The 26,497-nt window shown below is 41.0% G+C and overlaps 3 protein-coding genes across 3 annotated transcripts in view; all 3 read left to right on the forward strand.

Moving 5' to 3' along the window:
* The window catches only part of LOC133619255 (uncharacterized), a 208,025-nt gene that overhangs the window by 115,482 nt on the left and 66,046 nt on the right, over positions 1-26,497 (forward strand). The window lies entirely within an intron of this gene.
* LOC133619328 (uncharacterized) lies at positions 11,082-23,776 on the forward strand. The gene is made up of 4 exons (XM_072915489.1): positions 11,082-11,094; positions 11,281-12,069; positions 12,238-12,618; positions 22,104-23,776. Exons 1-4 carry the CDS (start codon positions 11,082-11,084, stop codon positions 23,492-23,494), a joined length of 2,574 nt encoding a protein of 857 aa, XP_072771590.1. The 3' UTR covers positions 23,495-23,776.
* LOC140679618 (uncharacterized) overlaps positions 24,480-26,497 on the forward strand; it is a 28,903-nt gene continuing 26,885 nt past the window's right edge. The window contains exon 1 of the mRNA XM_072915414.1: positions 24,480-24,617. Coding sequence (XP_072771515.1) covers positions 24,512-24,617 — 106 coding nt within the window. The 5' untranslated portion in view covers positions 24,480-24,511. The remainder of the gene's footprint in view (positions 24,618-26,497) is intronic.

Here is a 26,497-nt window from a genome sequence, read left to right on the forward strand (position 1 = left end):
AGTAATGATTTGACTTTCTAAAGGTTTTGAACTACTAAGTGGGTTGAAAAATATGTATGTGTTTCTTGTAGTATTTAAAATGTAGAATTGTTTTTCTTCAATGTTTGCCATTTTTCTGGTTTGAACAACAGCCATGGAAAAAGTCTGTGCACATGCTTGTATATATACATTTTTTATTTTCAAACAGTAGTTGTCCGTTATTTGATGTTAGATACTTTTGCTAACCATTGTTTTAAAACAAGATTAAATTGCTTTTGAAGCCAAGCAAAAAGACGAGGACCGCATGCTATGGTTGTTCGGAGATTCTTCGAATTCACGATCTTAAAGTCATATGATTCACAGCAAATATAGCAACAAATATCTCAATTGGTATTTTCCAAAGCCACGAAACGTGCATTGAGTTTGGAGCGATATGTGAAGTGAAGATTGAAGACGTGATAGAAGATGGACGACTACTGCTATGCTAAGATGGCGACGTCCGCTAAAAGAGAACATGAAAGAGAATCAACTTCCAGCAAATCACCAACGGAGATAAAGACGAAAGATGAAGGTGAGTGAGTTGAAGTTTTGTCATTTGAAAGCTATTTCAAGCCTTTAAAAAAGTGTTGATGAGAAATTAGCCGATTGTTCAACAAAGTACAAACCCCGTTTCCATATGAGTTGGGAAATTGTGTTAGATGTAAATATAAACGGAATACAATGATTTGCAAATCATTTTCAACCCATATTCAGTTGAATATGCTACAAAGACAACATATTTGATGTTCAAACTGATAAACTTTTTTTTTTTTTTCAAATAATCATTAACTTTAGAATTTGATGCCAGCAACACGTGACAAAGAAGTTGGGAAAGGTGGCAATAAATACTGATAAAGTTGAGGAATGCTCATCAAACACTTATTTGGAACATCCCACAGGTGAGCAGGCAAATTGGGAACAGGTGGGTGCCATGATTGGGTATAATAGTAGATTCCATGAAATGCTCAGTCATTCACAAACAAGGATGGGGCGAGGGTCACCACTTTGTCAACAAATGCGTGAGCAAATTGTTGAACAGTTTAAGAAAAACCTTCCTCAACCAGCTATTGCAAGGAATTTAGGGATTTCACCATCTACGGTCCGTAATATCATCAAAGGGTTCAGAGAATCTGGAGAAATCACTGCAAGTAAGCAGCTAAGCCCGTGACCTTCGATCCCTCAGGCTGTACTGCATCAACAAGCGACATCAGTGTGTAAAGGATATCACCACATGGGCTCAGGAACACTTCAGAAACCCACTGTCAGTAACTACAGTTGGTCGCTACATCTGTGTGTGCAAGTTAAAACTCTCCTATGCAAGGCGAAAACCGTTTATCAACAACACCCAGAAACGCCGTCGGCTAATATGAACTGATACAAAGTGGAAAAAAGTTCTGTGGTCTGACGAGTCCACATATTAAATTGTTTTTGGAAACTGTGGCCGTCGTGTCCTCCGGACCAAAGAGGAAAAGAACCATCCGGATTGTTATAGGCGCAAAGTTGAAAAGCCAGCATCTGTGATGGTATGGGGGTGTATTAGTGCCCAAGACATGGGTAACTTACACATCTGTGAAGGCGCCATTAATGTTGAAAGGTACATACAGGTTTTGGAGCAACATATGTTGCCATCCAAGCAACGTTACCATGGACGCCCCTGCTTATTTCAGCAAGACAATGCCAATTCACGTGTTACAGCAACGTGGCTTCATAGTAAAAGAGTGTGGGTACTAGACTGGCCTGCCTGTAGTCCAGACCTGTCTCCCATTGAAAATGTGTGGTGCATTATGAAGCCTAAAATACCACAATGGAGACCCCCGGACTGTTGAACAACTTAAGCTGTACATCAAGCAAGAATGGGAAAGAATTCCAACTGAGAAGCTTCAAAAATGTGTCTCCTCAGTTCCCAAACGTTTACTGAGTGTTGTTAAAAGGAAAGGCCATGTAACACAGTGGTGAACATGCCCTTTCCCAACTACTTTGGCACGTGTTGCAGCCATGAAATTCTAAGTTAATTATTATTTGCAAAAAAAGTTTATCAGTTTGAACATCAAATATCTTGTCTTTGTAGTGCATTCAACTGAATATGGGTTGAATATGATTTGCAAATCATTGTATTCCGTTTATATTTACATCTAACACAATTTCCCAACTCTATGGAAACAGGGTTTGTAAAGAAAGAGATGCCATGATTGTTAGCTTGAAGAAGTCAGTGGAGTTCACATCAGAGGAGATGAAAGAATGCAAAAGTCAAAATAAGAAAGTGAAAGAGCAAAACCACCGCTTCCTATTTTGGGCAAATGCCACTAATGAATTATTTAGCTTGCATTACTAAGCTCAAAATAGCTATTTGAGTCGACACAAGAGAACACGCAGGTGAAAAAACATTTAATTGTTCAGTTTGTGGTAAAAACCTTTTTCGAAATTGCAGTTTGACTCAACACATGAGAACACACACAGGTGAAAAAACATTTCATTGTTCAGTGTGTGGCAAAAGCTTTTCTCAAAATGTCAATTTGATTCAACACATTAGAACACAGGTGAAAAGCCTTGTAATTGTTCAGTTTGTGGCAAAAGCTTTTCTCAAATAGCTATTTGAGTCGACACATGAGAACAAACACAGGAGAAAAAACCATTTAATGGTTAAATTTATGGTAAAAACTTGTCTCGAAATTGCAGTTTAACTGAACACATGAGAACACACACAGGTGAAAAACCATTTAATTGTTCAGTTTGTGGCAAAAGCTTTTCTCAAAATAGCATTTTGACTCAACACATGAGAACACACACAGGTGAAGAACCATTTAATTGTTCAGTTTGTGACAAAAACGTTTCTCAAAATTGCCGTTTGACTGAACACATGAGAACACACACATGTGAAAAACCATTTAGTTGTTCAGTGTGCTGTAAAAGGTTCCAACATAAAGCAGACGCAGTAAAACACATAAGAACACACAAGGGAAAATAACCAATTAGCTGTTTAGTTTGTGGTATGTTGCTCATATGTGGCGACATCCACCCTACCCAGGACCTCCTCACTGCTTCTTTCACAAATATCTGAGGTATTCATACAAACTTGGATTATTTGGAGCATAATCTTATCCACTCATGACCTCATGTCTTCTCTGTATCTGAAACCTTCCTGAACAGTAAGATAGATGATGCTTCAAGTGCTTGGTTACTCCTTCTTCAGTCCAGGGACCTGGGGCCTCATGTGTCAAGTTTGTGCACGCTCAAAAACCTGCACTACACCCTTTTTCACTGCAAAGTTGAGATGTATCAAAACTGACATAATTAAAATGCAGCATGAGACACTGCACACTGATATAGTTCTGTGAAAATGATTGTCTTCTGTGCAAATGTAAAGAAAGTAAACAGTGTGTGATTTACTGCAATACTGTCAGTCTTTTAACTTTTTATTTGTGCTTTGTTGAAATTGTTCACACATTGCACTGCTTTTATTTTTCTATCAATACACATTATGTCTAGAAGACAGGAAGTAACTCAACACTCTTGAATAGTTTCTACCTCAGTTTGTATGGTTTGTTGAGTTAGCACAGGATTAATATGTGGAAATGACAAATGAGGTAGTTGATACATAGAATAGTTTTTCTCTGCTTTATTTAGTTTTTTGTTCAAACCTAGATGGGTTGTGACTTAAAGTTTAATAGAAACACTGAGATTAAGTCTAAGTTCATTGTGTTCTTCAAGGTGTTTTTGAAAAGGTGCCATTTTTTTCCCTCAAAATATTTTACTAACTTGGAGTATTTGTCAAGATGATTATTTGTGATAAGTACATTTTCAGGATGTGCTCGTTCTATTTTTGGCCGAAGTAAAAAATAAAGAAAATACTCTGAAGTTGTCGTAGTCGTATTTTTAAGTTATCATGCCATGATTTTACCCGTCCCGCCCACGTGGAAATAAATTTTCCTCCATGTGGCCCCTGAGCTAAAATGAGTTTGACACCCCTGCTGTAATCTGACTCATGTGAGCAGGTTACTGTATAAACACATTTTGTTATAAGCAGTGTTGGGTTAGTTACTGAAAAGCAGTAACTAGTTACAGTTACTAGTTACTTCATTTCAAAAGTAACTCAGTTACTTACACCAAAAAGTAATGCGTTACTGTGAAAAGTAACTATTTAGTTACTTCTTTTTTTCTTCTTTTTTTTTAAAGCTCCCATTAATGCCCTTTTAGCCTTCATTTCAGTACTGTTATTGCACTGGAGAATAATACAATCTGTTGATCAACTTGACATACATTTGTATCACTGAACTCTGCTAAGCAATGTGGTCTACATACAACACACAAAGACAAAGATATGTTACAAAGGCCAATTTGTTTCTGGCCAGAACAAATTGACAAAACTATTTTAAATAGCTGCAACATAACATACAGAAGTAACAAACAGCATAATAACAACATAGCTGTAAAGCAAGAAAGGCACACACTACATACATAAAGTCTAACCAGGCATTTTCTTCCTCAAGTAATTCTGACACAAAATGATGTCTGAAGCCCAGAACACTACACATTTCCCCAGTTTTAGTTTAGAGATAAGGAAAGATTGGCCTGGCCCACTAGGATCCCTCTTTATGTTTGTGAACTTTATAGTCTATACATTTAGAGTGATGTGATAATCAAACACTCTAGAAGTCTAGAATGAAAGAGTATTAAAGAGAATTGACAGCAACGTTCCCTCTCAGGTGCGCGCCTGTGCAATTGCGCACTGCTCAAGCGTCCTCTGCGCACGGCAAATCTATGCCACGCACAAAATCAAATAAAAAAATAAGCGCATAACAATTTTCGACACGACACGGACACGACAGAGAAAACAGTTTTCGTCATCATTGTTCAAATATTGTAATGTCTGTGGAGACGCTTTGAGGACATGAATTCCATCGATCACTTTACTGAGCAAAACTCTTTATTGTCGGCCATAAACACATCACCAAAACATTAGTAAAAAAAATTATATCTAGCAAAACTGGTCATTTTCTGCAGTACAAACCAGACCAAAAGCAACTTTGTTATATCAACAGCAGCCGCTCGCTCTTTCTCACTTGCGCCAACACATGCACATATGCCAATTAGCCAGTGATGCGTTTACAGCCACACAAAAAGTCGGACAACTGCAACACCACACATAAAGTGTCATTCCAGGTCGTTACACTATGATTTACCAATCAAATGTGTGCTTATTCTAGTGTCATTTATTAGGAATCTTAATTTATAAATATTAATCATTAAATGCTGTTAGTATATTAAATAAATACTAATAAAAATATATTTTTTACAAACAGGAAGTTGCAGGAATGTACACATGATCCCCTGCTTACATCTCATTGTGCAACATGTGAATGTTTTAATGGGAACTAAATGCAATGTCTGAAAGGGGTACAAATTATTTCCAAAGCAGGACCTCCACCCAGACAAACAATACAAGTACACAGTTCATGAAAAACAATATTTGTTGTTATTGTCATTGTAAGTGGGCCTAAACACTTATATTAGAAAATAACCTCATGGAAATGACTGCTGTCATTTGATTATAATAATAAGAGAATGTTGTCTGTCTATCTGTGTTGACCCTGCGATGAGGTGGGGACTTGTCCAGGGTGTACACAGCCTTCCGTCCGATTGTAGCTGAGATAGGCTCCAGCACCCCCCGCGACCCCGAAAGGGACAAGCGGTAGAAAATGGATGGATGGATGGAGATTGGAGTTGTTATTTAGTCAGGTTTGGGACAGGTGTGCTGCTGGTGTAGCCACAGTGTGCACGTCTGATGTTGCTCACATGGGCTCCACTCAATGCTCAGGGAGTTTTTGCGTTTGCTCACACATGAACAATTAGAGGGAACATTGATTGACAGAGTGTGTGTATCTTCAGTGCTGAATGATGAGCAGAGGCAGAGTTAATCCTTAAGTGGTGGAGGTGAAGTGTCATTGGAGTCTCTATCTCTCTTTACTAGCTTCGTCGAAGCATGTTGCTTATGTAGCTTGTTTCAGCAGATTTTAATTGCTGTTTTGGGCAGTAGATGGGATCTTTGATCCAAAGCACAATTTACATTTAACTAAAATGTTCTTTTCTTTGTGCTCGACAAAAGAAAAGTAGTGAAAATATCTCCATGTTAGCAAACTCGACTTCTGGCTCCGCCATGATCAGACATGCCCCCCTCCCCTCCCCTCCTCTCCCCTCCCTCCCCACACTCACACTCACACACACACAGAAAAGTCTGTGCACGTGCTTGTATATATATATATTTTATTTTCAAAGAGTTGTTGTCCATTATTTGATGTTAGATACTTTTGCCAACCGTTGTTTTAAAACAAGATTAAATTTACTTTATTTTGAAAAACATCTGTTGTGGAGTAAGAAACGGAAGTGGCTGGCTTTTAGCGCATGCGCAAATGTACTTGAAGCGAAGCAAAAAGACGTAGACCGTATGCTATGGTTGTTCGGAGATTCTTCGAATTCACGATCTTAAAGTCATATGATTCACAGCAAATATAGCAACAAATATCTCAATTGGTATTTTCCAAAGCCACGAAACGTGCATTGAGTTTGGAGCGATATCTGAAGTGAAGATTGAAGACGTGATAGAAGATGGACGACTACTGCTATGCTAAGATGGCGACGTCCGCTAAAAGAGAACATGAAAGAGAATCAACTTCCAGCAAATCACCAACGGAGATAAAGACGAAAGATGAAGGTGAGTGAGATGAAGTTTTGTCATTTGAAAACTATTTGAATTTCAAGCCCTTAAAGTGGAAATTAGCCGACCTTGTTGAAGAATGTAAAGAAATAGCCGCCATGATTGTTAGTTTGAAGAAGGCAGTGGAGTTCACATCAGAGGAGATGAAAGAATGCAAAAGTCACATTTAGAAACTAAAAGCAAAACAACAACTCTGTTAGGCTAGTTTGGTGTGTGTAAGGAAGGGATAGTAGTTCTTTTAGAGTTGGGACACGATGGACAGATTCCGGCCAGAGAATCCTTTAATCATCTTGATTGCTGAAAGGTAAGTGTGTGTGTGTGTGTGTGTGTGTGTGTGTGTGTGTGTGTGTGTGTGTGTGTGTGTGTGTGTGTGTGTGTGTGTGTGTGTGTGTGTGTGTGTGTGTGTGTGTGTGTGTGGTCTAAACAAATAGAGAAAAGAGGAAAAATTACAATCCAATTATATACTCATTAATATGCAGCAATATACATGTATATGCATACATAATATAATATAATATAATATAAAGGTGTGCATGACAACAACATATATACTGCATTTAACTATGCATGAACTTCAAACAAGTTTCTAAGCTTCAGAGCCATAAATGGCGATTATGTGGTCTCTGTCGCCATCTAAAGGCCAAACTCCGCCATCGCAGTTGCAATGACGTTAAATAAACTACACGTGAATGTAAACGCCGTCAACGAGACTAATTATCTCTCAATTGACCCAAACACAACTGAACTTAGCATACGATGCACCAAACATTTGCAGAAGTAGCAAGGCACGACATTCAGTTCAAATGCTGTAACAGTATGTGACAAAACTTACATTTAGTCGTCAACGCACACAAGGCTGGCTGCCACCATTGATTGAAACCGGCTATTCTGACAAAGACGTGCTTTAAAGGGGAAATGACGTCACAGATTGACCTATCAACTTAAAGACACAGGAACATTACAAAACTGGTTAAAGACACACAATAGGCTTTCGTTTGGTGTGTTTTTATTTTCATCATGTCGTGGTCTTGAGGTGAGGTGAGTATTTAGTCACATTTAACAAAGTCTCTGTACAGTTTGTCGTGTCGTCAAGTAACAGAAAAGAATGGACGTGTTCAAGTCGCGAGCAACGACTCGTTAGCAGCGTGTTTTGAAGACTAGCCTACAGTTGTTTGGTCGCTGTCTGAATTTTTTAATTTAAACAGAAGAGTTTCTCTTTCCTATGTTTGGCAAATGCCACTAATAAAAAAGTTAGCGAGCATTACTAAACTAAGTTGTTCCTCGAGTCCATCAAGTTATTGGATGGATTTTTGAGTGGACATAACAGCCACTATCTCTAAGGCCCCTTCTACACTAAGCAAGCTAAGGTTATCCAGGATAAATCCCACCTAACCTTATCCTTGTCCACACACACACAATGCCACCGTTTAAGACATCTCCCACTCCGTCTGCCGGCGCAACACGACCTAATACGCATGCGCGGAAAATGCGCCCTCATAGCCATCTCCAGTGTTGCTTTGTGTGCAAGTTCTTAAATGTAACTTATCTGAACAATATCCAGTGTTGTGGTATTTCAATTAACTGGAATCCAGTGTGCTGTGGGGCCTTATTGTAGTGAATCACACCTGAGCCATCTTCTATCCATCATCTTCCGCTTATCCGAGGTCGGGTCGCGGGGGCAGCAGCTTAAGCAGGGAAGGCCAGACTTCCCTCTCCCCAGCCACTTCGACCGGCTCTTCCCGGGGATCCCGAGGTGTTCCCAGGCCAGCCGGGAGACATAGTCTTCCCAACGTGTCCTGGGTTTTTCCCCTGGCCTCCTACCGGTTGGACATGCCCTACACACCTCCCTAGGGAGGCTTTCAGGTGGCATCCTGACCAGATGCCTGAACCACCTCATCTGGTTCCTCTCCATGTGTTGGAGCAGAAGCTTTACTTTGAGCTCCCCCCGGATGGCAGAGCTTCTCACCCTATCTCTAAGGGAGAGCCCCGCCACCCGGCGGAGGAAACTCATTTTGGCCACTTGTACTCGTGATATTGTTCTTTCGGTTTTAACCCAAGGCTCATGACCATAGGTGAGGATGGGAACGTAGATCGACCGCTAAATTGAGAGTTTTGCCTTCCAACTCAGCTCCTTCACCACAACGGATCGATACAGCGTCTGCATTACTGAAGACGCCGCACCGATCCGCCTGTCGATCTCACGATCCACTCTTCCCTCATTCGTGAACAAGACTCCGAGGTACTTGAACTCCTCCACTTGGGGCATGGTCTCCTCCCCAACCCGGAGATGGCACTCCACCCTTTTCCGGGCAACAACCATGGACTCGGACTTGGAGGTGCTGATTCCCATCCCAGTCGCTTCACACTCGGCTGCAAACCGATCCAGTGAGAGCTGAAGATGCTGGCCAGATGAAGCCATCAGGACCACATCATCTGCAAAAAGCAGAGACCTAATCCTGCAGCCACCAAACCGGATCCCCTCAACGCCTTGACTGCGCCTAGTAATTCTGTCCATAAAAGTTATGAACAGAATGGGTGACAAAGGGCAGCCTTGGCGGAGTCCAACCCTCACTGGAAACGTGTCCGACTTACTGCCGGCAATGCAGACCAAGCTCTGACACTGATCGCACAGGGAGCGGACCGCCAAAATCAGACAGTCCGATACTCCATACTCTCTGAGCACTCCCCACAGGATTTTCCGAGGGACACGGTCGAATGCCTTCTCCAAGTCCACAAAGCACATGTAGACTGGTTGGGCAAACTCCCATGCACCCTCAAGGACCCTGCCGAGAGTATAGAGATGGTCCACAGTTCCACGACCAGGATGTCCACGCGATGCTGCAGAGTCTTGTCAACCAAGACAGCGCCACAGCATCCAGAGCCTGAAGGAACTCCGGGCGGATCTCATCTACCCCCGGGGCCTTGCCACCGAGGAGCTTTTTAACTACCTCAGCAACCTCAGCCCCAGAAATAGGAGAGCCCACCACAGATTCCCCAGGCACTGCTTCCTCATAGGAAGACGCAGCCAACTCACCACCAGGTGGTGATCGGTAGAAAGCTCCGCCCCTCTCTTCACCCGAGTGTCCAAAATCGGTAAATCCGATGACACAACTACAAAGTCGATCATGGAACTGCGGTTTAGGGTGTCCTGGTGCCAAGTGCACATATGGACACCCTTATGTTTGAACATGGTGTTTGTTATGGACAATCTGTGACAGACACAAAAGTCTAATAACAAAACACCACTCGGGTTCAGATCCGGATGGCCATTCTTCCCAATCACGCCTCTCCAGGTTTCGCTGTCGTTGCCAACATGAACGTTGAAGTCCCCCAGTAGGACAAGGGAATCACCCGGGGGACCACGTTCCAGTACTCCCTCGAGTGTATCCAAAAAAAGCATTTGCCATTTTCCGTAGTCTTCCCTCGACACTACCTTTTTTTTTATCTAATCCATGGGAGCCCGTATTCTCGTTATCTCTCCTTCGACAAATGGACAAAGTTTTTCGGTAAGTAGAATCACAGCTGACCTGGACATTCGAATGTTCTCTTGTCGTTTGAGAAGTGTTGTATCCCAAATAGCTGCAATCGCTTTTTCTTAAGGTATCCATGTGTGAATTCCACAAGCGTCTGTACATGTAGAAGGAGGAGAAAGCTTTGACTGTAAACAGAAACTTAGAGTCAATTAATAATTTTACAAGGTTAAAATATGAATTAAAATGCATTAAACACATTGGACTTGTCTCGTTGCACTCAAATAACAATTTACAATTTTCCATATTACATATAGTCTGCTATAATCAAGGATTAGATTAGAATAGAACATAAAGTTTTACTGACATTATATTAAATTATTCATGATTTAACGTTGCCACTCCTGGTCTGTGCTTTAAGAAAAATACAATTATTAATTAAGTACTAAAAACAAAACTATGAATACATGTACACAGATAAGCCATGTAGCAGGTAAAACACATTTATTAAAGACAAAACATTGTAGGAATTTGTTACAAAATGTAGTCATTTCACTTGCATTAGTTGACTGCTAATTGGGCAGTTTTAACTGCGCTAATATTTGGCATCAAGTTAACCAGCAGGGGAGCTGGTTAACTAATGAGAGTAGTATGTGTGTTTGTGAGAATGTCAACGTGTTGTCTGAGTGACGTCAGTGAGTGAGCGGGCGAGTAAGGAGAGGTAGTGGTAGCATGTGCAGGAGTGTTAATAGCATGGTGGATGTCTGGTTGTGCCCTGTGGAAATAATAAATAAAGTGAGCAAGTTGTAACTAATCGACGGCCTCGTCCTTCCGACCAAAGAGCGGCGCTTTATGGACCCAGTGTTACCCCCCGACAAAACATGGGCCCTGGAGGTAGTCACCGTCGCACAGCAGCATTCAGATGAAAGAACGGTACCGGTTCTTTTCAAAGGTGGTATAGTACCGATTTAAATTGATTAGTACCACGATACTTTATTAGTAGCAGTATACTGTACAACCCTACTACACACACATACAGTACATAGAAGAAAGTGTGTTTTTGTTGTTTGTGTCTTGCAGACGTCCAGCAGCTGATCGGTAATCCAGAAGAAGTTTCCCCTCAGTTAGGGGGGAGCTCCACTTTGAAGCAGGAGACTCCACAACCACCCTGCATTAAAAAGGAAGAGGAGGAACTCTGCATCACTCAGGAGGGAGAGTGTCTTCTAGGACGAGAGGAAGCTGATTACACCAAGTTTCCACTGAGTATTCTCTCTGTGAAGACTGAAGATGATGAAGAGAAACCACAAGTAGACAACCTCTTAGCTCCACTATCAGATAGTGAGGCTGAAGACGAGGTTGAAGTAACTTTGAGCAGCGATAAAGACTGTGAAGGTGATATGAGGACTCACACTGACAACAAACACTCTGAATGCTCTACAAAGAAGAGAGGTAAAACATGTTTGAGCTGCTCAGTTTGTGCTGAAAGTTTTACTCAAAAGAGCAGTTTGACTCGACACATGAGAACACACACAGGTGAAAAACCATTCAGTTGTTCAGTTTGTGCCAAAAGCTTTTCTCGAAAATGCGGTTTGACTGAACACATGAGAACACACACAGGAGAAAAAACATTTAATTGTTCAGTTTGTGGCAAAAGCTTTTCTCAAAATAGCTGTTTGACTCGACACATGAGAACACACGCAGGAGAAAAACCATGTACTTGTTCAGTTTGTGGCAAAGGCTTTTCTCAAAATAGCTATTTGACTCTACACATGAGAACACACACAGGTGAAAAACCATTTAATTGTTCAGTTTGTGGCAAAAGCTTTTCTCAAAATAACTATTTGTCTAAACACATGAGAACACACACAGGTGAAAAACCATTTAATTGTTCAGTTTGTGGCATAAGCTTTTCTCAAAATAGCTGTTTGACTCGACACATGAGAACACACGCAGGAGAAAAACCATGTACTTGTTCAGTTTGTGGCAAAGGCTTTTCTCAAAATAGCTATTTGACTCTACACATGAGAACACACACAGGTGAAAAACCATTTAATTGTTCAGTTTGTGGCGAAAGCTTTTCTCAAAATAACTATTTGTCTAAACACATGAGAACACACACAGGTGAAAAACCATTTAATTGTTCAGTTTGTGGCATAAGCTTTTCTCAAAATAGCTGTTTGACTCGACACATGAGAACACACGCAGGAGAAAAACCATGTACTTGTTCAGTTTGTGGCAAAGGCTTTTCTCAAAATAGCTATTTGACTAAACACATGAGAACACACACAGGTGAAAAACCATTTAGTTGTTCAGTTTGTGGCAACAGCTTTTCTCAAAATAGCAATCTGACTCAACACATGAGAACACACACTGGACAAAAATCATTTAGTTGTTCAGTGTGCTGTAAAAGGTTCTCACGTAATGCAGACGCAGTAAAACACATGAGAACACACAAGGGAAAATAACCAATTAGTTGTTTAGTTTGTGGTATGTTGCTCATATGTGGCGACATCCACCCTACCCAGGACCTCCTCACTGCTTCTTTCATAAATATCTGAGGTATTCATACAAACTTGGATTATTTGAAGCATAATCTTATCTACTCATGACCCCATGTCTTCTCTGTATCTGAAACCTTCCTGAACAGTAAGATAGATGATGCTTCAAGTGCTTGGTTACTCCTTCTTCAGTCCAGGGACCTGGGGCCTCATGTGTCAAGTTTGTACACGCTCAAAAACCTGCACTACACCCTTTTTCACTGCAAAATTGAGATGTATCAAAACTGACTAACGCATAAGTGATGCTGGGTAACTGTTTGCATAACAAATTGCCAACTTTTACTCCTCAGACTGATTGATGTGCAAATCAGAGACATATGAACAATTAACCCCCAACACCCACAACCCAACCCCCACCTCCCTCGACATGGTCCTGGTGGAGATCTACACTCTTAGTGCTTTTCTTCTTTATTCAGAGTAATGATTTGACTTTCTAAAGGTTTTGAACTACTAAGTGGGTTGAAAAATATGTATGTGTTTCTTGTAGTATTTAAAATGTAGAATTGTTTTTCTTCAATGTTTGCCCTTTTTCTGGTTTGAACAACAGCCATGGAAAAAGTCTGTGCACATGCTTGTATATATACATTTTTTATTTTCAAACAGTAGTTGTCCGTTATTTGATGTTAGATACTTTTGCCAACCATTGTTTTAAAACAAGATTAAATTGCCTTTATTTTGAAAAACATCTGTTGTGGAGTAGGAATAGGAAGTGTCTGTATTCTAGCGCAAATGTACTTGACGCCAAGCAAAAAGACAAAGACCGCATGCTATGATTTTTTGGGAGAATTTTCGAATTCACGATCTTAAAGTCATATGATTCACAGCAAATATAGCAACAAATATCTCAATTGGTATTTTCCAAAGCCACGAAACGTGCATTGAGTTTGGAGCGATATGTGAAGTGAAGATTGAAGACGTGATAGAAGATGGACGACTACTGCTATGCTAAGATGGCGACGTCCGCTAAAAGAGAACATGAAAGAGAATCAACTTCCAGCAAATCACCAACGGAGATAAAGACGAAAGATGAAGGTGAGTGAGTTGAAGCACAGTTGAAAAACAAAGGGCTGTACACCACAAATAAATAGAGGCAAAGGACAGACTAAAAAAAACATTTAAAACAGAAATAAAAATACACATTTAAAAAGCAAATATAAATTACCCTAAGAACAGTTTGTTAGATAAAAAACAATTTAAAAAAACAGGGGTTTGGTTTACAAACTTTCAGCCCCACCTAAAACAAAATTCACCAACCGCCACTGATTATGATGCATTCTCATTTTAGGCAAAATATAAAATAATACTTTCTTAACAGTATAATTGTAACCAGGAATAAGTCTTCAAGTAACAATAATCAAATACTAACATTGTTGGGTAAACCAGAATTTGGTTTTATTCTGAATCCAGTGAAACAGATTGGTGGTTTTAGCTGATATAAAGACTTTAAGGTGTTTATATATGTTTATGTTGAAGTATTTGGCAGACGCTTTTATCCAAAGCAACTTACATAAAAAATACATATAAAACAATCACTATAAACATGATCATTTAAGGAAAGAAAGTAATAGAAAATATAAATTCAAAGTGTCAAGACAGAATAAACTCTCTGCTGCTGCAGCAACAGAGATACAGTCTATAAGATATATAGATATCTAATGTATTCATACATTGTTTGTGTAGGATTTACGCATGTATATATAACCTAATCATATTGTTTCTTCAATTTAAAAATAGCTGACCATTTTTTCCCCCTTCTCTGGGATTATATTCCCAGTTTTGATCTCGGATGTCTGGTCACTTATAGCATATAAGATTATTCTATTACTGTTAAGCAAACTTTGAATAATAAAAACATGTGTCTTTTATCATAGCTACACGTATGACAAAAAAGGGGGTGAAAATCAGTGGTATTCAGTGACGTAAAATGAATTAAATGCTCTGACAGTTCATTGCTCCTGCCAAATGAATTGCTCTGAGTGGAGCGGATCACCACTCCAAGATGGCGGCCACGCGTCTCGTCTGCGCCAGTAGGCAGTAGCGCTCGATGCTGCGTCTACTTATAAGATGTCTATGGTTATAACGTTAGCAGTGAGTTTGCAGCCTCACTGATTTAACTACACAGCAAATAAAAGTCACGTTACTTAGCCAATAAACGTTATTTTGCATTCAAAACTTACCCTTCTTTGTGCAACTTCAAATGTCGAACGATGTTGGAAGTTGTTGCGTCTCCGTCTGTAATATTCGAACTGCGTGATTTGCATATGGCAATTCGTTTTTTGTTGACCAAGTCGTAGTTTTTATACCCGAACGAAACCAACTTTGGCATAATTGTTTCTCACCGCCGCGTTGTTTGACAACTCTTGGTCATTAGTTCTCCTGCAATTCGATTGGATGAATGCTGCGTGATGAAAACAACGTAGATCTAATTTGATTGGCTGTTGTACTGAGAGCACACCAGCTGACAGGAACAACACGCTGAGAGACACAGACGAAGAAAATGAAAGATACGGAGCGCTCCCAAATAACTTTTTAAGCTTTGGGTTTTGGGGAAAGTAGCAAGTCAAAAGGCTCAAGTCCAAGTGAAGTCACAAGTCATTGATGTTAAAGTCTAAGTCGAGTTGCAAGTCTCTTTACATTTTGTCAAGTCGAGTCTAAAGTTATCAAATTCACGACTCGAGTCTGACTCGAGTCCAAGTCATGTGACTCGAGTCCACACCTCTGGTATTTAAAATGTATGATTTTTTTCTTCAATGTTTGCCCTTTTTCTGGTTTGAACAACAGCCATGGAAAAAGTCTGTGCACGTGCTTGTATATATATATTTTTTATTTTCAAAGAGTTGTTGTCCATTATTTAGTGTTAGATACGTTTGCCAACCATTGTTTTAAAACAAGATTACATTTACTTTATTTTGAAAAACATCTGTTGTGGAGGAGGAAACGGAAGTGGCGGGTTTGTAGCGCATGCGCAAATGTACTTGACGCGAAGCAAAAAGACGAGGACCGCATGCTATGGTTGTTCGGAGATTCTTCGAATTCACGATCTTAAAGTCATATGATTCACAGCAAATATAGCAACAAATATCTCAATTGGTATTTTCCAAAGCCACGTTACGTGCATTGAGTTTGGAGCGATATGTGAAGTGAAGATTGAAGACGTGATAGAAGATGGACGACTACTGCTATGCTAAGATGGCGACGTCCGCTAAAAGAGAACATGAAAGAGAATCAACTTCCAGCAAATCACCAACGGAGATAAAGACGAAAGATGAAGGTGAGTGAGTTGAAGTTTTGTCTTTTGAAAACTATTTGAATTTCAAGCCCTTAAAGTCTAAATGAGCCGACCTTGTTGAAGAATGTAAAGAAAGAGCCGCCATGATTGTTAGCTTGAAGAAGGCAGTGGAGTTCACATCAGAGGAGATGAAAGAATGCAAAAGTCACATTTAGAAACTAAAAGCAAAACAACAACTCTGTTAGGCTCGTTTGGTGTGTGTAAGGAAGGGATAGTAGTTCTTTTAGAGTTGGGACATGATGGACAGATTCCGGCCAGAGAATCCTTTAATCATCTTTATTGCTGAAATGTAGATGCGAATGTGTGTGTGTGTGTGTGTGTGTGTGTGTGTGTGTGTGTGTGTGTGTGTGTGTGTGTGTGTGTGTGTGTGTGTGTGTGGTCTAAACAAATAGAGAAAAGAGGAAAAATTACAATCCAATTATATACTCATTAATATGCAGCAATATACATGTATATGCATACATAATATAATATCATCCATCCATCCATCCATCTTCTTCCGCTTATCCGAGGTCGGGTCGCGGGGGCAGCAGCTTAAGCAGGGAAGGCCAGACTTCCCTCTCCCCAGCCACTTCAACCAGCTCTTCCCGGGGATCCCGAGGTGTTCCCAGGCCAGCCGGGTGACATCGTCTTCCCAACGTGTCCTGGGTTTTCCCCCTGGCCTCTTACCGGTTGGACATGCCCTACACACCTCCCTAGGGAGGCGTTCAGGTGGCATCCTGACCAGATGCCTGAACCACCTCATCTGGTTCCTCTCCATGTGGTGGAGCAGAAGCTTTACTTTGAGCTCCCCCCGGATGGCAGAGCTTCTCACCCTATCTCTAAGGGAGAGCCCCGCCACCCGGCGGAGGAAACTAATTTTGGCCGCTTGTACCCGTGATCTTGTTCTTTCGGTTTTAACCCAAAGCTCATGACCATAGGTGAGGATGGGAACGTAGATCGACCGGTAAATTGAGAGTTTTGCCTTCCAACTCAGCTCCTTCACCACAACGGATCAATACAGCGTCCGCATTACTGGAGACGCCGCACCGATCCGCCTGTCGATCTCACGATCCACTCTTCCCTCATTCGTGAACAAGACTCTGAGGTACTTGAACTCCTCCACTTGGGGCATGGTCTCCTCCCCAACCCGGAGATGGCACTCCACCCTTTTCCGGGCAACAACCATGGACTTGGACTTGGAGGTGCTGATTCTCATCCCAGTCGCTTCACACTCGGCTGCGAACCGATCCAGTGAGAGCTGAAGATCCTGGCCAGATGAAGCCGTCAGGACCACATCATCTGCAAAAAGCAGAGACCTAATCCTGCAGCCACCAAACCGGATCCCCTCAACGCCTTGACTGCGCCTAGTAGAGATGCGCGGTTTGCGGACACAACCGGGGAGTCCGCGGATAATCCGTGGGTCGGGCGGTTGAAATTTAAAAAAATTAGATTTTAAATAGATTCAGGCGGGTGGCGGTTAAACCAATTCGGAAATATATATACATAGTTAAATGTTGTTACCCACATACGAAAAACGAGCAGCACTCTTTGAAACAGGCAATTATTTATCAGCAGGCACTGCACTGCAGCACAACACAACAGAAGAAGAAAAAAAAAGATTGCAACGCCGGCAGCAAACGTGGTACGCGACAAACTAAAAAAGGGAAAACTAAAGACCACGGGGAAAAAAAGGCCAGAAAAGTTCAGCGTGGACTCGTTTTTATGAGGTTGTAAATCAGGATGATAGTAATGCTGGCTACGTGATTTGCAAGAGCTGCGACGCTGTTTATGTCTACGACAGTCACAAAACCGGGACATCTAACATGGTGCATCACATTTGTGCAAACCCATGATAAAGTGCAGTCTGATGGGTTTGATTTCCCCCCTTCAGCTATTTGCCTTGGCCAATAAGTTGCAGGTAATTTATTATTATTATTTATTTAATTTATTTTTGTTTAAATAGAGATGACATACATATGTTATTGTATAATTTAAATTTGTGCGCGCGATTGACAGCCTAAGGCTTATGAGGCACAGTTTTTATTTATTTTTTTGTTTCAACTTAAAAATGTATGAGCCTATGCCTACAACATAGGCTATGTGTTTATCTTTATTTTCCTGCCTGTCGTTGACAATGGAGATTGTCTGATATTTTGTCATGGCTGCAGATCAATCAATAAAGGTTCATCTTTGTCACGAAATTGTTCACTGCTTCACTGTACACCCCGCCTTCGTCCCTATTTGAGCATTATAACGTTAACAAGTTAATATTCATTGAAATAAATTCAGAATTTTTTTTTTACCTAACGAAAATATAGGCCTAGTCTTTCTAAAACATTTTTTTAACTTCTTAAAAGCCTCGTTCTGCTTGCTGCAACTGCGCACACAAAGTGTGAGGAACGCACTGCTGATCTGAGGGCATTGGCAACAATAGTCAACACTTTCTTAATGGAAATGACAATAATATTATAATAATGATAAATAATATTATCACGCATTAATATCTCTTAGCCACTAATGCGTGGCCAAGAGATATTAATTTGTGTGTGATGATACCGGGTAGAAGGAGACGGCACTGAGACAGGGAGAGCGTTTAGCCTGGGGCGTATTTATTCAAAAGGGAATTATATATATCTCTATATAAATATATATATAATAATAATAATAATATATATATATATATATTTATATATGTATAATTCATACAATATATTATCCAATATATTATATGATATTATACTATATATTATATTATACTATATTATATTATATATATATCAATATATATATATATATATATATATATATATATATATATATATATATTAGATGTGTATGTAACCAAACAGGAAATGGGTGTCAGACTATGTGTGGAATTTAACTGGAGGGTTTTACCGTAAGTGTTGGAGGTGCGTGTTGAGAGGAGCGGTGCTGTCAAGACAAGGGCGAGGCAGGCAGGGTTTGTCCAGGGGCGGAAGCGTGGTCGGGAGGCAGGAGGAGGATCTCTGGTGGCGGTTGTTAAAGTAGTCGTCCCTCTCATCAGTGCCGGGTGTGTTGATTGAAGATGGAACGCAGCTGCCTGCAGCAGTTTGAGTGAAGCGCGCCCGAGCGCGCTTGGAGGTGCGTTTAGCGCGGCTCCCAGATGACTGCGCACTGGTGTGCGTCTGGGCCGTGACAGCGTGGCACGCATTGAATGTCTCTGCTAAATTGGATCAGTCTCCTTTCTTTAACAGGCAAAAGCTTTATAACCTCACTAATGCCTTGCATCGTCTATATTAGATATATAACAACGGGTGGGTGCGGGCGGGTGTGGTTTTGATAAAATGTTGGTTCGGGTGGATGGCGGATGGGTGACGACTTTTGTGATGCGGTTGCGGATGAAATAATTGCCTATCCGCGCATCTCTAGCGCCTAGTAATTCTGTCCATAAAACTTATGAACAGAATGGGTGACAAAGGGCAGCCTTGGCGGAGTCCAACCCTCACTGGAAACGTGTCCGACTTACTGCCGGCAATGCAGACCAAGTTCTGACACTGATCGCACAGGGAGCGGACCGCCACAATCAGACAGTCCGATACCCCGTACTCTCTGAGTACTCCCTACAGGATTTCCCGAGGGACACGGTCGAATGCCTTCTCCAAGTCCACAAAGCACATGTAGACTGGTTGGGCAAACTCCCATGCACCCTCAAGGACCCTGCCGAAAGTATAGAGATGGTCCACAGTTCCACGACCAGGATGTCCACGCAATGCTGCAGAGTCTTGTCAACCAAGACATCCCCACAGCATCCAGAGCCTTAAGGAACTCCGGACGGATCTCATTTACCCCCGGGGCCTTGCCACCGAGGAGCTTTTTAACTACCTCAGCAACCTCAGCCCCAGAAATAGGAGAGCCCACCACAGATTCCCCATGCACTGCTTCCTCATAGGAAGACGTGTTCGTGGGATTGAGGAGGTATTCGAAGTATTCCCTCCATCGATCCACAACATCCGTAGTCGAGGTCAGCAGAACACCATCCTCACCATACACGGTGTTGACAGTGCACTGCTTCCCCTTCCTGAGGCGGCGGCTGGTGGTCCAGATCGCTTCGAAGCCGTCCGGAAGTCGTTTTCCATGGCTTCCCCGAACTCCTCCCATGTCCGAGTTTTTGCCTCCACGACCGCTGAAGCCGCACACCGCTTGGCCTGTCGGTACAAGTCCGCTGACTCCGGAGTCCTATGAGCCAAAAGAACCCGATAGGACTCTTTCTTCAGCTTGACAGCATCCCTCACCGCCTGTGTCCACCAACGGGTTCTAGGATTACCGCCACGACAGGTACCAACTACCTTGCGGCCACAGCTCCAATCAGCCGCCTCGACAATAGAGGTGCGGAACATGATCCACTAGGACTCAATGTCCAGCACCTCCGTCGTGACATGTTCAAAGTTCTTCCGGAGGTGGGAATTGAAATTGTCTCTGACAGGAGACTCTGACAGACGTTCCCAGCAGACCCTCACAATGCGTTTGGGCCCGCCAGGTCTGTCCGGCATCCTCCCCCACCATCGCAGCCAACTCACCACCAGGTGGTGATCGGTAGAAAGCTCCGCCCCTCTCTTCACCCGAGTGTCCAAAACATGAGGCCGTAAATCCGATGACACAACTACAAAGTCGATCATGGAACTACGGCCTAGGGTGTCCTGGTGCCAAGTGCACATATGGACACCCTTATGTTTGAACATGGTGTTTGTTATGGACAATTTGTGACGGGCACAAAAGTCTAATAACAAAACACCACTCGGGTTCAGATCCGGACGGCCATTCTTCCCAATCACGCCTCTCCAGGTTTCACTGTTGTTGCCAACATGAACGTTGAAGTCCCCCAGTAGGACAAAGGAATCACCCGGGGGACCACTTTCCAGTACTCCCTCGAGTGTATCCAAAAAAAGCATTCGCCGTTTTCAGTAGTCTTCCCTCGACGCTACCTTTTTTATCACATCCATGGGAGCCCGCATTCTCGTTAACTCTCCTTCGACAAATGGACAAAGTTTTTCGGTAAGTAGAATCACAGCTGACCTGGACATTCGAATGTTCTCTTGTCGTTTGAGAAGTGTTGTATCCCAAATAGCTGCAATCGCTTTTTCTTAAGGTATCCATGTGTGAATTCCACAAGCGTCTGTACATGTAGAAGAAGGAGAAAGCTTTGACTGTAAGCAGAAACTTAGAGTCAAATAATAATTTTACAAGGTTAAAATATAAATTAAAATGCATTAAACACATTGGACTTGTCTCGTTGCACTCAAATAACAATTTACAATTTTCCATATTACATATAGTCTGCTATAATCAAGGATTAGTTTAGAATAGAACATAAAGTTTTACTGACATTATATTAAATTATTCATGATTTATGGTTGCCACTCCTGGTCTGTGCTTTAAGAAATATACAATTATTAATTAAGTACTAAAAACAAAACTATGGATAAATGCACACAGATAAGCCATGTAGCAGGTAAAACACATTTATTAAAAACAAAACATTGTAGGAATTTGTTACAAAATGGAGTCATTTCACTTGCATTAGTTGACTGCTAATTAGGCAGTTTTAACTGCGCTAATATTTGGCATCAAGTTAACCAGCAGGGGAGCTGGTTAACTTATGAGAGTAGTATGTGTGTTTGTGAGAATGTCAACGTGTTGTCTGAGTGACGTCAGTGAGTGAGCGGGCGAGTAAGGAGAGGTAGTGGTAGCATGTGCAGGAGTGTTAATAGCATGGTGGATGTCCGGTTGAGCCCTGTGGAAATAATAAATAAAGTGAGCAAGTTGTAACTAATCGACGGCCTCGTCCTTCCGACCAAAGAGTGGAGCTTAATGGACCCAGTGTTACCCCCGACAAAACATGGGCCCTGGAGTAAGTCACCGCCGCACAACGGCATTCAGATGAAAGAACTGTACCGGTTCTTTTCAAAGGTGGTATAGTACCGATTTCAATTGATTAGTACCACGATACTTTATTAGTATCAGTATACTGTACAACCCTACTACACACACATACAGTACATAGAAGAAAGTGTGTTTTCATTGTTTGTGTCTTGCAGACGTCCAGCAGCTGATCGGTAATCCAGAAGAAGTTACCCCTCAGTTAGGGGGGAGCTCCACTTTGAAGCAGGAGACTCCACAACCACCCTGCATCAAAAAGGAAGAGGAGGAACTCTGCATCACTCAGGAGGGAGAGTGTCTTCTAGGACGAGAGGAAGCTGATTACACCAAGTTTCCACAGAGTATTCTCTCTGTGAAGACTGAAGATGATGAAGAGAATCCACAAGTAGACAACCTCTTAGCGCCACTATCAGATAGTGAGGCTGAAGACGAGGTTGAAGTAACTTTGAGCAGCGATACAGACTGTGAAGGTGATATGAGGACTCACACTGACAACAAACACTCTGAATGCTCTACAAAGAAGAGAGGTAAAACATGTTTGAGCTGCTCAGTTTGCGCTGAAAGTTTTACTCTAAAGAGCAGTTTGACTCGACACATGAGAACACACACAGGTGAAAAACCATTCAGTTGTTCAGTTTGTGCCAAAAGCTTTTCTCAAAAATGTGGTTTGACTCAACACATGAGAACACACACAGGAGAAAAACCATTTAATTGTTCAGTTTGTGGCAAAAGCTTTTCTCAAAATATCAATCTGACTGTACACATGAGAACACACACAGGAAAAAAAACATGTACCGGTAATCGTTCAGTTTGTGGCAAAAGCTTTGCTCGAAATAGCATTTTGACTGAACACATGAGAACACACACAGGAGAAAAACCATATAAGTGTTCAGTGTGTGACAAAAGCTTTTGTGTTAAGACCAATTTGACTAAACACATGAGAACACACACAGGTGAAAAACCATTTAATTGTTCAGTTTGTGGCAAAAGCTTTTCTGAAAATAGCTATTTGACTAAACACATGAGAACACACACAGGTGAAAAACCATTTATTTGTTTAGTTTGCGGCATAAGCTTTTCTCAAAATAGCTATATGACTAAACACATGAGAACACACACAGGAGAAAAACCATGTACTTGTTCAGTTTGTGGCAAAGGCTTTTCTCAAAATAGCGATATGACTAAACACATGAGAACACACACAGGTGAAAAACCATATAATTGTTCAGTTTGTGGCAACAGCTTTTCTCAAAATAGCAATCTGACTCAACACATGAGAACACACACAGGAGAAAAATCATGTAATTGTTCAGTTTGTGGCAAAAGCTTTTCTGTTAAGAGTAATTTGACTGAACACATGAGAACACACACAGGTGTAAAACCATATAAGTGTTCAGTTTGTGGCAAAAGCTTTTCTGTTAAGTGCAAATTGACTCAACACATGAGAACACACACTGGAGAAAAACCATTAAGCTGTTCAGTGTGCTGTGAAAGGTTCCAACATAATGCAGACGCAGTAAAACACATGAGAACACACAAGGGAAAATAACCAATTAGTTGTTTAGTTTGTGGTATGTTGCTCATATGTGGTGACATCCACCCTACCCAGGACCTCCTCACTGCTTCTTTCACAAATATCTGAGGTATTCATACAAACTTGGATTATTTGAAGCATAATCTTATCTACTCATGACCCTGTGTCTTCTCTGTATCTGAAACCTTCCTGAACAGTAAGATAGATGATGCTTCAAGTGCTTGGTTACTCCTTCTTCAGTCCAGGGACCTGGGGCCTCATGTGTCAAGTTTGTACACGCTCAAAAACCTGCACTACACCCTTTTTCACTGCAAAATTGAGATGTATCAAAACTGACTAACGCATAAGTGATGCTGGGTAACTGTTTGCATAACAAATAGCCAACTTTTACTCTTCAGACTGATTGATGTGCAAATCAGAGACATATGAACAATTAACCCCCAACACCCACAACCCAACCCCCACCTCCCTCGACATGGTCCTGGTGGAGATCTACACTCTTAGTGCTTTTCTTCTTTATTCAGAGTAATGATTTGACTTTCTAAAGGTTTTGAACTACTAAGTGGGTTGAAAAATATGTATGTGTTTCTTGTAGTATTTAAAATGTAGAATTGTTTTTCTTCAATGTTTGCCCTTTTTCTGGTTTGAACAACAGCCATGGAAAAAGTCTGTGCACATGCTTGTATATATACATTTTTTATTTTCAAACAGTAGTTGTCCGTTTTTTGATGTTAGATACTTTTGCCAACCATTGTTTTAAAACAAGATTAAATTGCCTTTATTTTGAAAAACATCTGTTGTGGAGTAGGAATAGGAAGTGTCTGTATTCTAGCGCAAATGTACTTGACGCCAAGCAAAAAGACAAAGACCGCATGCTATGATTTTTTGGGAGAATTTTCGAATTCACGATCTTAAAGTCATGATTCACAGCAAATATAGCAACAAATATCTCAATCCGTATTTCCCAAAGCCACGAAACGTGCATTGAGTTTGGAGCGATATCTGAAGTGAAGATTGAAGACGTGATAGAAGATGGACGACTACTGCTATGCTAAGATGGCGACGTCCGCTAAAAGAGAACATGAAAGAGAATCAACTTCCAGCAAATCACCGACGGAGATAAAGACGAAAGATGAAGGTGAGTGAGTTGAAGTTTTGTCATTTGAAAGCTATTTCAAGCCCTGAAAGTGTAAAAGTGCCGACCTTGTTGAAGAATGTAAAGAAAGAGCCGCCATGATTCAGAGGTGGGACCAAGTCATTGTTTTGCAAGTCACAAGTAGGTCTCAAGTCTTTGCCCTCAAGTCTCGAGCCAAGAATGGAAAGTCTCAAGTCAAGTCCCAAATCCTACATTTTGAGTTTCGAGTCCTTTCAAGTCCTTTTAACCACAGACTAGGGCTGGGCGATATGGCCTTTTTTTAATATTGCGATATTTTAATACCATATCACGATACACGATATATATGTGGATATTTTGCCTTAGCCTTGAATGAACACTTGATGCATATAATCACAGCAGTATGATGATTCTATGTGTCTACATTAAAACATTCTTCTTCATACTGCATTAATATATGCTACTTTTAAACTTTCATGCAGAGAAGGAAATCACAACTAAAAAAATCACTATTTTTTTCATACAGTGTTGATCTGGAAAGCAGCTAAAAGCAACGACGTGAGAAAGCATACTCGAATATCACGATAGTCATTTTCTATATCGCACAGAGACGAACCCGCGATATATCGCGCATATCGATATATCGCCCAGCCCTACCACAGACTAATATATTTACACAGATTGTGTATGCTTATCAAACGCTGTTTTTATTTATTAAAACAAGTGCATTTGAAATTGCAGGAAAAAAATAGTGCTGATATTGCACTTCATAATAGCACTATTAACCAGTTCCACTGTACTTATTTGCACAAAAGTGTTAACATTGTATTTCCATGGCATATTGCATTTTAACTAGTTCCATAGCGGTTTCTATCCTGTTCTCACCTTATCTCATTGATCTCATCTCATACTGTATGTGTGTTTATGTGTGCGTACACATGAAAAACATAACAAATACATGAACATGACAATGAACCGAGTTGGTACTTTTTAGATGTCAGGGCTCTATGCAATATGTACACATATTCTTAATATAGTATACATTTTAACTGACCTTTATTTGACTATGTTTGTCTTTTTGTAGGTGGCTAAAATCCGCGGTGCTGCTGACCGCCGTCTAACGTTACGTTGCTGTGTGTGATACATTGACTAACGTAACGTTACGTGTAGGTACCTCATGCAAGCCTGCTTAAATAAAATCACTTGACAAAAAGTATGAATACGGTAGCGAACTGCAGTGGACGCAACAGATTGCCGTGTTTGCAATTAAGTTATAACCATAGACATCTTATAAGTAGACGCAGCATTGGCTGCTGTGACGCGAGCAATTTGGCCGCCATCTTGAAGTGGTAATGAGGAGCCAGCGAGCAGCCTAAACTGACAGTTGACAGGTAGAAAACAAAGATGCCGGCCGGGCTGGTGTTCAGCGTTTTCCTGCTCAAATGAGCGGACTGTTGAAAATAGGAATCGGGGGACTACTTTTCGTAAGTAAGATTTGACATTAACGTACTATTGGTTTGTTTTGTGAAAAGAATATTAGCACAGAGTTGAGAAGGATCAAAGATCTTCAATATTTGTATGTGAAAATAAAAAAGAAATCTTCTGGGGGGCGGATAACCTCCCTACATACCATACCAACTTTATTTATAAAGCCATTTAAAAACAAGCACAGTTGAAAAACAAAGGGCTGTACACCACAAATAAATAGAGGCAAAGGACAGACTAAAAAATAACATTTAAAACAGAAATAAAAATACACATTTAAAAAGCAAATATAAATTACTCTAAGAACAGATTGTTAGATAAAAAACATTTAAAAAAAAACAGGGGTTTGGTTTACAAACTTTCAGCCCCACCTAAAACAAAATTCACCAACCGCCACTGATTATGATGCATTCTCATTT

This window comes from Nerophis lumbriciformis, linkage group LG20, assembly GCF_033978685.3.
Source record: "Nerophis lumbriciformis linkage group LG20, RoL_Nlum_v2.1, whole genome shotgun sequence".
Lineage (NCBI taxonomy): Eukaryota > Metazoa > Chordata > Actinopteri > Syngnathiformes > Syngnathidae > Nerophis > Nerophis lumbriciformis.